At 42.6% G+C, this 16,724-nt stretch overlaps 1 protein-coding gene across 14 annotated transcripts in view; it reads left to right on the top strand.

Moving 5' to 3' along the window:
- The window catches only part of SLMAP (sarcolemma associated protein), a 238,908-nt gene that overhangs the window by 196,414 nt on the left and 25,770 nt on the right, over nucleotides 1-16,724 (top strand). For all 14 annotated transcript variants that reach the window (XM_068253726.1, XM_068253727.1, XM_068253728.1 and 11 more), the window contains one exon: nucleotides 3,251-3,310. In XM_068253726.1, coding sequence (XP_068109827.1) covers nucleotides 3,251-3,310 — 60 coding nt within the window. The remainder of the gene's footprint in view (nucleotides 1-3,250; nucleotides 3,311-16,724) is intronic.

Below are 16,724 nucleotides of genomic sequence, written 5' to 3' on the forward strand. Positions count from 1 at the left end.
AGCAAATCTAGATGCAAACAGCTTCAACAGTTTATGATTATTTAGTCTGTGATATAGTGAAGGCAGCCATGTTCTGTTTGTCACATTACACACAGGCAAGCTGATAGCATCTCCAGCCCTCAGCCTGTGAATACTTCACTCCTTTCTTTTTCCCTCTGCCTCTGAAATCTCTGGCTAGTAACCTCCTCCTGCCCAGACTGAGCTCCCACAAGCCCTTGCTACACGGGTCTGTGAGTGCCGAGGCACTGGAGAAAGCTATGGGCGAGGCTTGTTTATTTTATAGGGAATTAGAGTATTAAAACAAAACAAAAAAAGTATTTGGATTGAGGAATGCCCTATAAACTATATGAAAGGAACACAATTATGCAATGAGTAAAAGTTTATCTCGGATCCACTTTAAAGTGACCCTGTAGTGAAGGCTGCCAATTTTTTTTTCTAAACTCATGGAGATCATCAGCCTGTCCTGTTCACTCGTGTCCTCCAATACTTGTACTGACTAACTTTTTTTAGGGGCGTGGTTCAGAAACTGCTGAAGCCGGAATGATCCGCAAGACAGGCAACTGGCATCATTTAAAAAGAAATCACTATGATTGCCTCAGTATCCCCATCCACTACACAGTCATTTTATTCTGCTCACTGCCTGAATGAGCAGAAAAAGTATGGCCCAAGTATTTATCCATTTAATAGGGCTAAAACCATTCAAATAGTTTTTCCATAGATGCACAGAAGGCATTTTCCAGAGTCTGTTGCAGGCATCTATGTAGGATTGTGAAATAATTTTCTTTCACTGATGCTGGAGCCCGATTGCCATCACCAAGCACAAGCTCTGCAGTGGAACCACCCTCATAGGGTTCCACTGCCTAGCACTTGAGAACCCCGTAAACCATAAATTATTAGGATCTTCATAAAGCTAAATACTTTTTCCTTTTGGAAAATGTATAAGGATATGCTCACGTTATGTTCTATGTGTAACACACATGCAATGCAACTAAAGCTGCACTTTTTCTCATTACCTGGTCAATTGTCATAAAAAGCATGTATTTCCCATTTCTAACCCAAAAATGCACCCTGGACGGTGTGAATAATATCTGCTGCAATGCAGACGTGGGAACATGTCCATGCAGTTTGAGTAGATTAGGTGTTTTGGTTGCATGCTTATTCTAGGTGTGGAACACAAACTCTTCTTAATTAATAGATCAACATTACAGTCAGTCATTGAGCATTTTGTCAAAAGCTTACTGAAGCAGGTCCTATTTGATGACTTGACTGCTTCTGCACAGCTATAGAGTTGTCTTTCTGGCTCCCATTTATGTGCGCCCATAACTTACAGTGATTTTGCTGTCAAGGCTTAGTCTGTTTTAAAGTAAATGTATTGTGATTTTCTTCATTTTGTTCTTGCCAGTGAAAGAACTAGAACTAACTAATGAGCCAGCCAGTTAAAGGAGTTTGCTTTTGTAATGTTAAGTTTGCCCACGGGCAGGAGTTTTCAGTAAACCAATTCAACCTATCTGCTCAAAGAAATATCTTTCGTGTGAAAGATCCCTTCTTCCAGGCTGGATTATTTGTGTTTCAGTGGGGTTGTCAACCATTGGTGAATGGAGAAACTTTATTAACCAGCCTGGCGGTATGGACAAGCTCCACTCGTCCATTACCGCCGGAGGCTGCCGCTCAGGCCCTGCTGGGCCGATTTTTATCAAATAAAAAGGTGCACACGCAGCCAGCACTTTGCCAGCCGCGCGTGCCACCTGATCGCCGCCGCAGCGCTCATAGCGGCCTTTCTTGTTACTTCTGATCGCCAGAGGTGATCAGAAGTACGCAACAGGAGCGCCCTCTAGTGGGCTTTCATGCAGCCAACTTTTAGTTGGCTGCATGCGATAGTTTTTTTTTTAATTAACAAAAAAAGTCCGGTCGCCAGCCTGGCGATCTTAATAGAACGCCAGGCTGGTTAATCGCTGCTCAGCACACCTCCTGCTTATGTTTGGCAGAAAAAGGGACAATAATTATGTTTTTGAAGACATCACTTTGCAGTTGTAACTAGGGATGGTCAATAAGCTACAAATCTGGTTAGAGGTGGAATGCAATTAGTTCAAAGTTGCATACAGCGTTTGCATAATTCTTCACCAAGTTGGAATTATTTGCATCTCATTGACCGTCCCACCGTGTAAAGTCTATGAACTAGGTTATACATCATAGGCCAGATTCAGATAGTTTTTTTTTTTTGTTTTTTTTTTTTTTCAACAAAGCAAACAAGGTCAAATTTTCCAGATATTCCTGCATTTTTACATGTGTAATATTTAATCACAGTTTCAAAGAAGCAGAAGAGTTCTAGAAAGTATGCCAATTTTGTGTTTTTTGGGGACTAGTTTGTATGAAGTTATGCCTAAATCTAGAGCAGCTATAAATGCTGCTGAGAGAGGTTATGAAATCAGGAATAGATACCAGGCAGGATGCTCTGAACAAACCTATCAGAAATTACAGGGGATGGTGATCAGACAGACTGGCTGGGTAGGTAGCGGGGAAGGGATACTGGTGCAATTGTTGAGGAAGCCTAGTTTTCATGAACAGTGCGGACCTGCAAGTTTGCTGCTCCATTTCATCCAAAAGAAATAAAATGAGTCACTTCTGCTGGCATCATCATTCATAGGAATTTGGACTATGCGTGAGGAGTGAGTTATAAATATTTTAAGAAATATAAATGACAGCATATAAGGTACATGTTTCTATTCCATTGTAGCCTGTTTTTTTTTTTTTTTGCTTCTTCCACATTTAATAATCATCTGACCCGAGGATCATTTTTGACCATTAATGGAATTATTCCGCTTCCAGAAACTTCAGGTCTAGAGCCAAACAATTTCTTGTAAGAAGTTGGACGGAGCATTCCGCATATGCTAGGAAATCTGTCTGCATGATAATGCTGGACTTTCTTGTTCTAAAATCAGATAATCTGCATACATTCATCAGCCAGCAGTCCCTTTGTGTTTCTATAAATATCTTTCTTTGATGTGTGGAATTCTCTGTATGTGTTTAGTTGGTGGATCATCCAAGGGTCCTGATGTTTTCCTCCAGCAAAGTGAGTATTAGGAATTGTTCCACTGTGAATGATTGAGGCTGTGTACCTAGCCAGGGCTCTCCCAATCTCTGTGAATGGGTGGGCTCTCTCCAGACTTTAAATAAGGGCATGGAATGTGCTTTGCTTCCATGTGTAAGTGGATCGCTTTCTCCACTCAGCAACGTCTCTTGTGTTTGACAGACAAGCTGATAGAAGACGAGCATCTAACCAAAGCTGAACAAGAGATCCAGAACCTGAAAGGTATGGTGATCAGTGTATGTATGTGTGTAAATAGATGTGTATATGCATGTAGAGCTACAATGTGCATGAATACCCTGTTCTTGCTGATGCTGATTATAAACTGGCCACAGTTAGCTTTTATCTTTTAAACCTGTTAGCTGCTCTACATCACTTCACAACTAACAGCTTGCTGCACTTACTACTCAGTTAACCTGCCATGTTAATGCCAAGATGAATTTTTAGAAACTGTGCCATTAACAAATGTTACTGTCCACCTTACTGGGATAGTTTTATGCATTTTATACTATAAGAACAAGAACGGTTGGAATTATTTATCAGATTATCAGCAAATTATCAGATTTGCCTTTACATATAAATGCATTTTAGTATTGTTTGGTTGTTTGCAACCATCAGAAACGGTAACATTAAGGTCTTAACCTGTAGCGATAAAATAATACCTATAATTTTGAATGTGTGTTAGGATTGGGCAATGATCAGGCAAAATAGTATTAATCAGCAGGTGGAGGTTCATGCACAGAACAATATCCTTAATCTTATTTTTGATGTAAGCAAGCAGGGAAGGGAGTTATTTGTCCCCTGTAGATATAAAATTGATCTGTATTCTGTGTAGAATAAATTGGAGAGCCATCATGTTTTGAAATTTCTAATGAAAGATTTCTTGTAGCACATAAGTTTGTAGAACATTACTTTTTGGCTGGTTTCACAGTGGGACGTTACAGGCGCACGTTAGAGCAGCCTGTAACGCACCCCCAACGCACAGCAATGAAAAATCAATGGGCTGTTCACAGTGCCTACGTTGCGTTACATTGTAACGCAGCACATCTACATAACGTACTGCATGCAGTACTTTACACGCGGCTAAGCTGCGTTAGACTATTTGCACATGCTCAGTAGGGTTTTTTTTTTACATTTTATGGGCGGAGAGGAGGCGGGGAGAGGCCGCTACGTAGCCAGGCACATGGCTACTTAATATTCACTGCACTTGCAGTGTTTACATCCTGGAGCGGCTGCGTATTGGCTGGCGGGACCACATGATGCGGAGAGCTCCGCTCACGTGGTCTCCGCAGTGCCTCCGACAGAGCAGGCGCACCAAGAGCTGCTTGTAATGCGGCTCTTGGTAGCGTCCTGCTCCAACACCACCAGGCGTTGCGTTAGGGGCATGTTATGTGCCCTGTAACGTCCCCTAAACGCAACGTCCTGGTGTGTAAGTAGCCTTCGATGCGCTCGTCGATTCGCGCTGACTCAATTATTTCCGAGCGCATCTCAATGATTGATAGGTCGATTTCCATGTAAAGTATGCCAAATCGACCTAACGATCCATCGAAACGCGAATCGGACATGTCGGAAATAATCAGGTCAACGCGAATTGACGGGCGCATCAAGTGCGGGAACACACCGTGTGTATCCAGCATAAGATCGCTTCTTAAGATGGCCACTAACGATCCAACCTTTTTCATCCAATCTTACCATTTCTATGTAATATAAGGTAACTGCCTGAAGTATCCATTCAGTATTTTTACTCAATTTACCCTTATACTACATAGATTTGGTAAGATTGGATGAAAAAGATTGGATCATTAGTGGCCACCATTACAGGGGCACCTTTATCTGGGTGATTTTCCTGGAAATCTTTGTCTGTTCAAGTGTGTTATGAAGTCTGAGAGGCATATTGAGTTGCTTAACCAGCTGAGCGGTCTGGACGAGCTCAGCTCGTCCAACACCACCAGCGGCTGCCGCTCAGGCCCTGCTGGGCCGATTTTAATGAAATAAAAAGCAGCACACGCAGCCGGCACTTTGCCAGCCGCGTGTGCTGCCTGATCGCCGCTGCAGCGCGGCGATCCGCCGCGTGCAGCGGCGAAAGAGGGTCCCCCCAGCCGCCCGAGCCCAGCGTAGCCGGAACAAACCGTTCCGGCCAGCGCTAAGGGCTGGATCGGAGGCGGCTGACGTCAGGACGTCGGCTGACGTCCATGACGTCACTCCGCTCGTCGCTATGGCGACGATATAAGCAAAACAAGGAAGGCCGCTCATTGCGGCCTTCCTTGTTTATTATGGGCGCCGGAGGCGATCGGAAGAACGCCTCCGGAGCGCCCTCTAGTGGGCTTTCATGCAGCCAACTTTCAGTTGGCTGCATGAAATAGTTTTTTTTTTATTTAAAAAAAACCCTCCCGCAGCCACCCTGGCGATTTAATCAGAACGCCAGGGTGGTTAAAGTTTGAATGGGGCATGGGAAAGGAGCAGGTTTAATTTTGCAATATATATTCTCTTACCTTGGAGGGCGGTGTTCATGGGATGCATACTGGGAGTGGACCTGCATTAGTGATTAGTGGACATATAGGGGGAGGGTTATGGAACGATAAAGCTGTCTCAGTGTTTAGGCGCTTAGGAATACGTTGCTGAGCAATGAAAATAGAGCACTTCAAAGCTGTGGCAATATATTGGGTCACGGGGAATCTTGGACTACTGGGTTCAACAACAGGCTTAATCTGCTGCTTGTGGCCCTGTCCAGCTTTGGCCACTCCCTCCTTTTGACCATCTAGCTACTGCTTTACTGCATCTGAGTTGTCCCGGAAGCTCTTCCTTGTAATTTCTATTTCAGTAAAAGGTTTAATTTGTTAATTTAGTTTATTAATGAATAGAATACGAGTAAAGTGAATCTGTCCCTCAGACATCACACTGGCTCTCTTTGTAGCTTATCTGAAGGTAGCAAAACTGCACTTGTGACTGGTAGCTACACTTCACATTGCCATATTAAATTATCCTAAAGCAGTGTGTCTACCTGACTAACTGCACTAAAAGAGATCTTAAATCAAACTAGATCAAAATATAGGAACTGCCATTGTGAACTTTTTTTTTTTTAGGTGCAGGTATATGGAGGCTGCCATATTTATTTCCTTTTAAACAATACCAGTTGTCTGGCGGCCCTGCTGATCTATTTGGCTGCAGTAGTGTCTGAATCACAAACCTGAAACAAGCATGCAGCCAATTATCAGATGTCAGAAACACCTGATCTGCTGCATACTTATTCAGGGTCTATGGATAAATGTATTAGTGGCAGAGGATCAGCAGGATAGCCAGGCAACTGGTATTGCTTAAAAAAGAAATAAATATGGCCGCCTCCATATTCCTCTAACTGCAGTTGTCTCTTATCAGTACCCCTAGTTTGAAGAATTGCCTGGAATAAGCATTTTGCCAGTAGCATTAGTGGAATTCTGTAATGAAGCTGCTCTAACAAAACTCACCTGTTACAACAGCTGTATCATTTACTGTCGTTTACTCCCCCTCCTGAACTGGTTAACACAGGCATGTATGCTAGAAGTATTCATAGGTCAAAGGTTGTAAACAGGCCACTTTCATCCTAGGCATTCATTCTGAGGACTACTTTCATTCATTTCTTTCAATATATAATTAACAAAAGTTTACATTTATTGTACTATCTTTTTGCTTAATTGGTAATATTCAGTGGTAATATTAACTTAGAATGTCATTTGACCTGAAATGCATGCCACAGTTCAAAGCTGAGGACTGCCTGACACATGGCTGCAGCCTGTGTTTGGTTCACAGTACACAGCTGAAAACATATTATGCTAGGCCTTTGTAGTTAAAGTACCTCTGATCTCCTGTTTAAAGTTTTTATTGCCTTTCTAAATGTTGTGCTGTGAAATATTAGTCAGCACCATCTGCCCCCTTTAGCAAATATTTGGGGGGTGGGTGTGCTAAAGGCAGAGGAAGGTCTGTGATTTATATCACAGCACAGCAAATAAAATAACATTAAAAGTATGTTATTTTACAGCGAAGTCAAGGATACTTTAAGTCTTGTATGGCCACTTGGCTTTTTTCAGTAATATTTAATTACTTGTATTCTGTATGGCCAACAGTTTCAGCCCATTGTTTATAGTTAATGCATGTTTGGCTCAGCTGAGCATCATGTATGTTCCTTTGGTGAGGGGTTGGGGAGGCAGGAGGCACCTGGGGAGAAAGCAGTCATCCTAAAACATCCAGGGTGGCGAATTGCTTGTCATCTGCATTATGTTGCATGCAAAAGAAAGGGAATATCTTTGCTGACATCAGACTGATGGACAGAACTATTGTGATTAATGATTTATATATTGCCATCATTTTCCAAGGGGCTGTACAGAGTAAGAAACGAGCATGAGACATAAGAATATGAACATTTGTACAAAACACAGAGTTGGCAGACAACAAATGTTACAGTGAATGAGCACAAACAATTGTTTACCGTAGATCATCAAAAGTGTGATTTCTGTATTTATAGCAAACTATGATGCTTTATTACAGAATGTCACACTGCAGAAGTTCGTTTATACATTCCATTCTAGTTGCACTCCTGAACATTGAACTGTTCTAGCATACTGTGTTCTATTGTAAACTTGTTGGAGCTTTTAGTGTTAAATCGTACATAAATGGGATATACTTCAGTCACTTGTGGGAATAAAATAACTTCTGGGCTCTGTTCCGTTCAGCTCTAGAGGCTCCAAGTATTTAAGTTATTATATATGAGCTAATGTGAGGCAAGCAGTAGTTTAGATATCAATATAACACATTATCCAAATATGATATTGAATGGAATGAGAGTGGACAGGTGGTTAGGTTGGGGGGTTTGCTATGTGGGCAGAGTTATGCCCCTTCTTTCATTGGCATATCCATAAAGCTTAAGTCTTTGCAGATGCAACTCAATCCTATAAAATAGGAACATGTGTGCCTCTATTTTTAGCATGCCCCATATGTTAGGTAGATTGTCGGTGTTAATTGACAATATCCAATCATGGCTGAGCAGTGCTGGCTTGTAGAGGGTGAAGCTGCTGGGCAGGAGAATAGCGAGAAGCCTGGCAATGAATTGTGTGATGGGATCACAGGCACAGTTTTGTACTCCTCCCTCCAGAGCACAACTCCTTCCAAAGGGACTCAACTTTATCCTTACATGGTGCTGCAGAATACACTTATGTACAGAGCTGATAAGCAGCCTTGTTTAGATGGCTATTCTAGGGCAGAGATAATGCTGAGGTATAATAGAGGGTCTCTGTTTTATACTACTCTGGTTCATACTTGCTGGACATTAGTTTACAGCACCAGTGTTTTTATAGCACAGGGAAGCTAATGTTGTTATGATAAAATGGTTGCACCGGCTACCCATGCTTTACACAATCAGGTGTAATGAAATATGAAACCTAAATCTTCACAAAAGCACAACTCTAGTAATTAAGACAAAGTATTTTCCTCAATCAGGCACCCTGTAGCATAAATGTGTGATTGTTTAAAAACCTCTGCTCTCTCCAGCGATAGTCATAGAGATGCTGATAATTCTGAAATTAATGCAAAGTTAGGATAAGATTTTCTCCTTACAGGTTTAATACAAATATTGATTAATATAAAATGGGCCCTAGGCAAGGTAGTAAGACCCAGGCAAATGCTTAGGTTGCCTGGTGGATCATCCTGCTTTGGTTTAATATAATGCTGTAACTGGATTTAAAGCATACCTGCATTGCCATGTGCCATGAGATAAACATGGGTACAAATCCTACTGCCCATATCCATTTGTTAAGAGAACAATGTTAATGATGTTAATTAGTTTTATTTGGGTCAGCATTTCTTTTGGTTGCTAAATAAACAATATTTTACATTACACTGAATTTACTTTAGAGATTGGGTTTAACACATTCAATTTAAAATGGATTTATGAGACTGCTGTGGTGTTTTATTATACTATTGCTACTCATACAATTATCTCAGCTACCAAGAGAGCTACCAGTACATGTAGCTAAGTATAGGTGCCCAGTATAGATAGCTAAGTATAGGTGCTTAGTATAGGTGCCCAGTACATGTAGCTAAGTCTAGGTGCCCAGGCAGTACATGTAGCTAAGTATGCGTGCCCAATAAGTACAGTAATCACTTACCTCCCTCCAGTTGGTATCTGCAGCCTGGTCTATCCTCCTTCAGCCGCGGCTCCTTCTACACGGAGGGCGGACAAGACAGCGGCCGTTCGTTCCGGCAGGCATCGTATGTGGCTGCATCCCATCACATTCTGCTGCCGCAGCTCGCGGCCAGTTGGGGAAGGGATGGGGAGAGGAGATGCGCGGCTGAGCGGAGAGGTCCTCCCCTTTAGCCGTGCATCTTCCCTTCCCTGATCAGCCGCGAGCAGCGGCAGCAGTATCTGATGGGTCGCGGCCAAACAGCCGCGATCTACAGCAGCCAGCTGCTAAATTTGATGGCACACGGCTGCAATCTTCCAGTAGATCACGATCAACCTATTGGGCAGCTTTGATTTACATTTTTTCAGAGCTGGACATAGAAAAGAGCAGTCTATGGAACATTCAAGAGTGAAACCACACAATGAGCATTAATATAATAAAAGGTACATGTTGAAGGGACCCTGAAGTTAAAAGGGATATGGAGGCTGCCACCTTCATTTAGTTTTAAAGGACCACTCCAATGAAAAAAGTAAGCAGTTAAAAACCGACACGTTTTTGACTAGTCCATCTCCTCGTGGGGGATTCTCAGGGTTTTCATTGTTTTCAGAAGCATTTCCTGAACAGCAGTTGCGAAGTCTAATTACAATTAGGGAGGCTGGCTGGTATCTTACTACTTTAGCAGTTAGACTTAACTGCCATTCAGGAAATGCTTTTGATAATCCCACATTAAGAAATGAACTAGTCCAAAACCTGTCGGTTCTGTCAGATTTTAACTGCTTACCTTTTTTTTTTTGCTGAAGTGGTCCTCTAGAGTCTAGATCAGGCTTTCTCAACCAGGGTTCCCTGGAACCCCAGGGTTCCTTGAGTACTCTGCAGGGGTTCCTTGGCATTTTCCCCCATCGTGGGGGAAGTATAATAGAGCACACTATAATAGGTAGTACTGTAACAAGAAGCACTAAATTGGTGCATCAGGAGACTGTATAATGAGTGGCAGTGTAATGGGGGTAGTGAAATAAACAGCCACACACACTTTTAAAGACCATGCCTCCTGCAAAATAAATGCAGGGGTTCCTCAGGACCAGAAAATTGTTTGCAGGGGTTCCTTGAGATCCAAAAGTTATTTGCAGGGTTCCTCCATGATAGAAAGGTTGAGAAAGGCTGGTGTAGATAATGCCAATGCCCTGGCTGTCAATGCTGAGCTTTAGGCTTTAGTTGTTTGCAACAAGAATGGAGTCAGGTCAGAGCCAAAGCATCTGATGTACATGCTTAATCTGGACCAGTGACTTAAAGGGAAAGTGATATGGAGCCTGCCATATTTGTTTCCTTTTAAACATTACCAGTTTTCTGGCAGCCATCTATTTGAGGCAGAGCATCAGAAGTTAGGCAGCTAGCTTAGTTTATTAGAGAATGAAGGCAACCTCCCGTATTGCTCCTACTTCAGTTTCCCTTTAACCACTTCCTGTAGAATGGATGTTTATAAACATCCTGTTTGTGCACCTTTCTTCCAAATAGGTGTTTTATAAAAGTCCTGTTTTTTCGAAAAACATAAACATGGGGACACATAGCACAAGCATGTACATATTGCAGTAGCCGAACACAGTGTGGACAGCTGCTTAGCATTTCATATTACACTGTGGGGGTTGCTCATTCTAAAGTTGAGGAAGACAATCCTGGTATAGGTGTCCGGTTTGTCCAGATGGGACAGGATCTGGTCCGGGCTTATGTTAATGGCATAGTCTATGCACCTTTTTGCTCTGCAGGTGAACTGGAAAGGGTTGGTGGTGAGATTGAGGTTTGGGCAATTGGTTTGTAGTCTTTGAGGTCTGCAGCACCTGAATTCTTCAGGACTGGTATTATGATGGACCTCTTCAGGCAGGAGGGACCCTTGCATTCCCAAGGTACAGATTTCAGTATATTACCATTACTAGGGACAGAACTGCCAGCAGAAGTTAAATTGCCTAACTACGTATGTAGCTGTAACCCCAGTGTCAGCATGTTGTTATTGCTTTTCCCCACTCTTCCTCATTCTGTACAGCCAGGACAGTGCTTCCCCTTTTTATACACTGAAGGAAATTCATCTGTTACATTAGCTCATGTCCTGTAATCTCTTTTCTGTCTTGCAAGATTTTAAGAGCCATATTTGGCCAAGACTATTAACACCAAACAATTACATAAGCTCCCAAGTATTGTGTCGGATTAGTGTAAATTTTTAAGGATGTGTGTCAGTGCGCTGAGTACAGTGGGATGAGAATCATCTGTATATATATAGCTGGAGAAACCCATGAAGATGTGACTGTGAGATGCTGCAGTCAGTAGTGTGACAAGAAGCTCACGCCTGTGTGAAAACGTCAGCACTGTCCACATCTGTTTATGTTAGGAATGTATTAAACCCTGTCTGCTCACTCATTGCAGCAAACTAATGATGTGACACCTCTCAAGTGTATATACTGTAGGTCAGCGTCCTGGGAAGTGCAAAAATTTATATTCTGTGGGGACCATTTATCATTAACATGCAGTGCCATCCTGTTCTCTTTACAAAAAACATTTTAAAAAGACATCATACACTTTCAGCTAGGCAATTTAAACAATGGTCATAGTGAGTTTTCTAGAGTTTGTAGTGCCCATAAGTACATTTTCTGTACATGAATTGGTATTTGAAAGTTTGTGAATCCCTTTGAATTTTCAATATTTCTGCATAACTATGACATTCTGTTTCTTCAAATTGTAAAGCTCCAGAGACCAATCAAATCTGCTCAGAATGTTATACTAGTTAGTGATGAAACTGCTACAAATGTTACATATTTGTGTTGAAAGATAATGTGTTGAAAGATAATGCCTACCGAATTAGCTTGAGTCACTAGCCATATATCACAAACAATACATTTGCAATGTTCACCCACTCTCTGTAAAGTCTTGTGTTTGTGGAACCACCCTGTTTAGAAAAAGAGCCTCATCATTTTTCAGTATAAAAGTATGTAGTGTAGCAGATTCAATACATAAACTTGTTTAGAAAAGCCCTTTACAAATATTCATTTTGAAATAGACTCCTGTATGGCTAGACCCAAACTAGCTTGCTGCTGACATTAGTGAAGCCATAAACCACAGTCCCTGTCTACATAAAGCAAGCCATTGTTATATATACGTAAAGAACAGAATGAACAAGAAGACGTCTCATCTTCTGTTAAAACTGATCTCCAGGCAGACTAGCATAAGCACAGTGGAATGTAATGATCTGCGTGCCAAAAGATGTGCGATTCTGTGCAGCTAGTCATGTAGCAAGCAAACAGCTAGCGATAAAAACCTGCTCATTTCCTCCTGCACAGTCTCAAGCCACACCTTCCTACTATAACTTGAGAAACGTGTTAGCAGCCTGTCAGTCAGTAGAGAGGCATGGTTTTAGCTGACTTTTTTCCCCTGCATGTCTGTGTGACTAATGGGGGAGGGTTTTAATTTGATTTAGTAAAGCAGGCAGCTAGAGGTCGCTGAGGATCTGTGAACTGGTGCAGCAGCTATTTTCCTGTTTTTTATACAAAACTACAAAGTTGTCTCCTAGACACTCATGTCTCCTGTAAACCGATTTAAAAAAAATTGGCTACAGGTCACATGACTAGTATTTTTCATGTTTTTTCCCCTCAAAAAAAAAAAGCATTGTAGCCTTATTTCATTGGCAGGGAGAGGAGATCTGCAAATAATTCTGGAATTGTCCATATGTATCAGTAGGCCTGTAACAATCAGACAGACTATCCTTTTACTTCTCCAAATGCAGGTTACTTGCGTGAAATAGGGAATTTGGTTGCTGTAGGTGTGAAGAACTTCTTCGTACATTTGAATTGGTATTTTAAAATATAAAGTCTTATGTAACAGTGTACCGAATATAATTCCTTAGGCAGGTATACCTCAGTCATTGTGAAAGCCCCTAGCAAACTAGTGCAAGTTATTGTAACTGTGTTTAGTTAGTGCCAGCAAGTGCAGTGAACCCCAAGGTTCCAACAGATGGGCAGCTTCTTTCAGTTTTGCCTGTGCTGCTTGCTCATTTTGTAGACATTCACATCCTGACTGGATGAACTCACTAAAGTCTTTCTTCAGCTCCTCCCATCTTGTGCGCATGCTGTGAATCACTAGTAGAGCTATACCTTGAAACAGCATGGCCACAAGAATCTGGTTTGTTCTGCTTTAAGGTGGACTCCTGTTGAAAATGTGCCCTTTCTACTATCAGTAATAACTATAACTAGCATAGATGATAAAGTAAATAAAGCCGGAGTAAAAAGTGAGCACCGCACTTTGGGGTTTGTCATGGGTGCAAAGATTATTACTACCTTTTCCATCCTATTAGCTGTCACAACAGTTTAGCCGTATGAGTCGGCACAGAATAATGGTGTATGTGAATACAAATAACTATTTGAAATCATATCTCTGCTCATTTCAGCGCTCCTCACAGAAATCTTTCTTTTAAGTAAGCACTCTGTAGCTGGCTTTAGAATCTGATGCCTATGCAGACAGGACAAACCTGGGGCTTCCCTGAATGAACACGGTTAATCCAGCGCAGGAGACTTGGGCACAGCCGGCGCCACTATAGGCCGTAATAGGCATTATGGCTATAGCAGCGCACAAGTTGTAACTTCGGCACCATCAGAAGACTGAGCTGAAGTTACTTTTAAAACACAATAATTCGGCTTCCAGCAATTGCTGGAAGCCAAATTATTTCATTCCCCACCATCCATGGCGGCCTGGAGGGGGAATAGTATTTAACACGGCCATGAACTTATGCAACAGCAGGATCAGCCATATATCGGCTGTGTTCTGCGCCCAAGTCTCCCGTGCCGATACCTCCCGTACGCTCCCTGAACCCCCTCCAACCATAAGCAGAATTATTGTCCTTTATTCGTTAAATAATTCCACCACCTGGGCCTACTAAAGCTGGCCACTAACGTTCCAATTTCTAGCGAAAAATCGTTCGAGCGATCAGAAATTCTGATCGGATTGGTTGTAAATAATCTCCATTGGTGGACACAATCGATTATGAACGAGTGAAAAAAATGTCGCCCGAATGAATTTTCGCCGAACGAAAATTTGGATTTTCTTGGTGGTCGTGATAGATAGGTAGCAATGATTGGTTAGTTGATGGTGTAGTGAACGATTTTTCGTCCGATCAGAATTTCTGATCGCTTGAACGATTTTTCGCTAGAAATTGGACCGTTAGTGGCCAGCTTAACTATCTGTTGGGTTTCCCCAGGTCTCTACCCCTGTCTCCTGGTTCCCATGAAGAGTTTTCAGCAGCGAAGCAGCACACCTTTCCAGCCAGTGCACTCTGCCATTAGTCTGTACATTCCCATACTCAAAGGGACACCTCTCCCCCATGTCCTACCTAGTGCATGTTGTTACGTCATGACAAGGAGAAGCAAAGTAGACCAGCACCCAATGGGGAGAGGACGTGTGCTGAGCAGAGTAGATCCCATGATCCTCAGGGGTCAACAGCATTCAAAGGAGTAGACAGCAGCACCACGTCTTGTATTAAAGCTCTTTTATAGGTCTCATAGTTAACATATAACATATAACCATGAGCAGCTTCTCATGGCTATCTTTTAACTTTGATACCAATAAAAGAGCTTTAATACAAGACGTGGTGCTGCGGACTACTCCTTTCAGTTATGTTATGACATGCTGCTGGGTTGCAGAGCAGATGCAGCCACAGGGGATGAAATCAGGAACGTACAGGCTAATGCAGGGTTTTGCTGGTGTATGTGCATTGTGCGCATGGATACATTATGTTAGCTCCCTTGTGCGATTGGTATGATGCGCTATCTGTCCCAGGAGAGGACGTCGGGATGTGTGCTCCTAATACCCAGATAGGTTAGATTCAATGAATGTTTGCATGTCTGCACTATGCATGCTACAGGGCTAGAGTTTGGACACCTACGATTACCTGGGTACTTCTGTGCAGTGTAGGTGACTAAGCAAGATAATGCATTCTTCTGTGAACTAAGACCCCAGCTTTTAACTTCTGTAGGGATAACAGTGGTGCCTGGATGAGTGAATCTGTGAATGCATTTGTTTGAACATTTGTATGTGAGTGTGCAAAGATTTTATTTGTTTTTTTGGTGTTTTTCTGGCCACCCCCCTTTAGCACTTCCCTTTCTTTAATAACTTATTTAAATGTCCTAACTAGAGGTGATGTGCCTGGATATATATGTGTTTCTTTTCTAATGGAGGGTTGTGAAGGCTGTTACAGGTTAGTCACCACACTGCCAAAAACTCTGCAGGAGGACCAAAATTAAGTTGGGGTAACGGAGTGGGGCAGCAGCGCTCCAGGGTCATGGGGCAATTGCCCAGTTTGCACCTAGCTCTGGCCCTGAATGCAGATGATATTCCACTCCCCCACTTATCTGTTGAGCCTCACATTTTTTTTTTTTGTTGTTTTTACAAATTGTGTCCTTAAAAATATGTAAAATCTGCTATAACATAGATTTATCTGTTTAAGTGCTATATTTTCACTAAAGGTCTTAAGCAGGCCATACACTGGCTCAATTCCCGGCCGTTTCGACAGCAGATTCGATTCTAGGATCGAATCTGCTGCCAATCGTTCGCGGTAAACGCAGCCGCCGATCCGATTTCCTCCCGAAATCGGATCGGTCCGTCGATCGCGCCGTGCGGGAAATTACCCTCGATCGCCCGCGGGTAAAGTGCGCGTCGCTAGCGGCGGCCGATCCGATCAAGTATACATTACCTGAGGCTGGCTCCCGGGCGTCTTCTCCGCACTGCACGGCTCTGTTCCGGCTCCATCCATCCCTGCGCTTCCTGTGTCACTGCAGTGACCAGGAAGTTCAAATAGAGGGCGCTCTATTTGAACTTCCTGGTCACGGAGTAACACAGGAAGCGCCGTAATGGAGCCGGAACAGAGCCGTGCAATGCGGAGAAGAGGACCCGGAGCCAGCATCAGGTAATGTATACGGGGGGGGGGGGGACAGGCGGCAGGAGCAGCTCAGCAGATGGTGAATCGGTTTCAGGCTGAAATCGATTCACAATCTGTTTGCAGTAAAGGCAGCCATACGATCCCTCTCTGATCAGATTCAATCAGATAGGGATCTGTCAGCTGGTCGATCTAATGGCACATCGACCAGTGTATGGCCACCTTTAGCCTGTACATAGTGCTACAGTGAGATACTGTACATTGGAAATGCATGTTGTGTTGTAACCTCCCAGCAAAGGCATTTCTAAGGTCAGACACATCCTGGCCACCTTTCTAAGGTCAGACACATCCGGACCAAAAGATAGCGTTTCATAACAAACTTTTTTGATTTTATCTGGGGTGGTTGTGTGAAATCTACAGTGCCGGAAGAGAGGTGTAGGTATCCATTTTATCTAATAGGATGCTCGGAGCACACAAGATTATTTCATAGAAAAATAATTTATAGAGCTATACTGACAGTTGTGTTAAACATCAAATATCTGAGTTTATATTATTTGATTTCTGTAGTCCACCAGTAAGT

The sequence above is a fragment of the Hyperolius riggenbachi genome, chromosome 9 (assembly GCF_040937935.1).
Source record: "Hyperolius riggenbachi isolate aHypRig1 chromosome 9, aHypRig1.pri, whole genome shotgun sequence".
NCBI lineage: Eukaryota > Metazoa > Chordata > Amphibia > Anura > Hyperoliidae > Hyperolius > Hyperolius riggenbachi.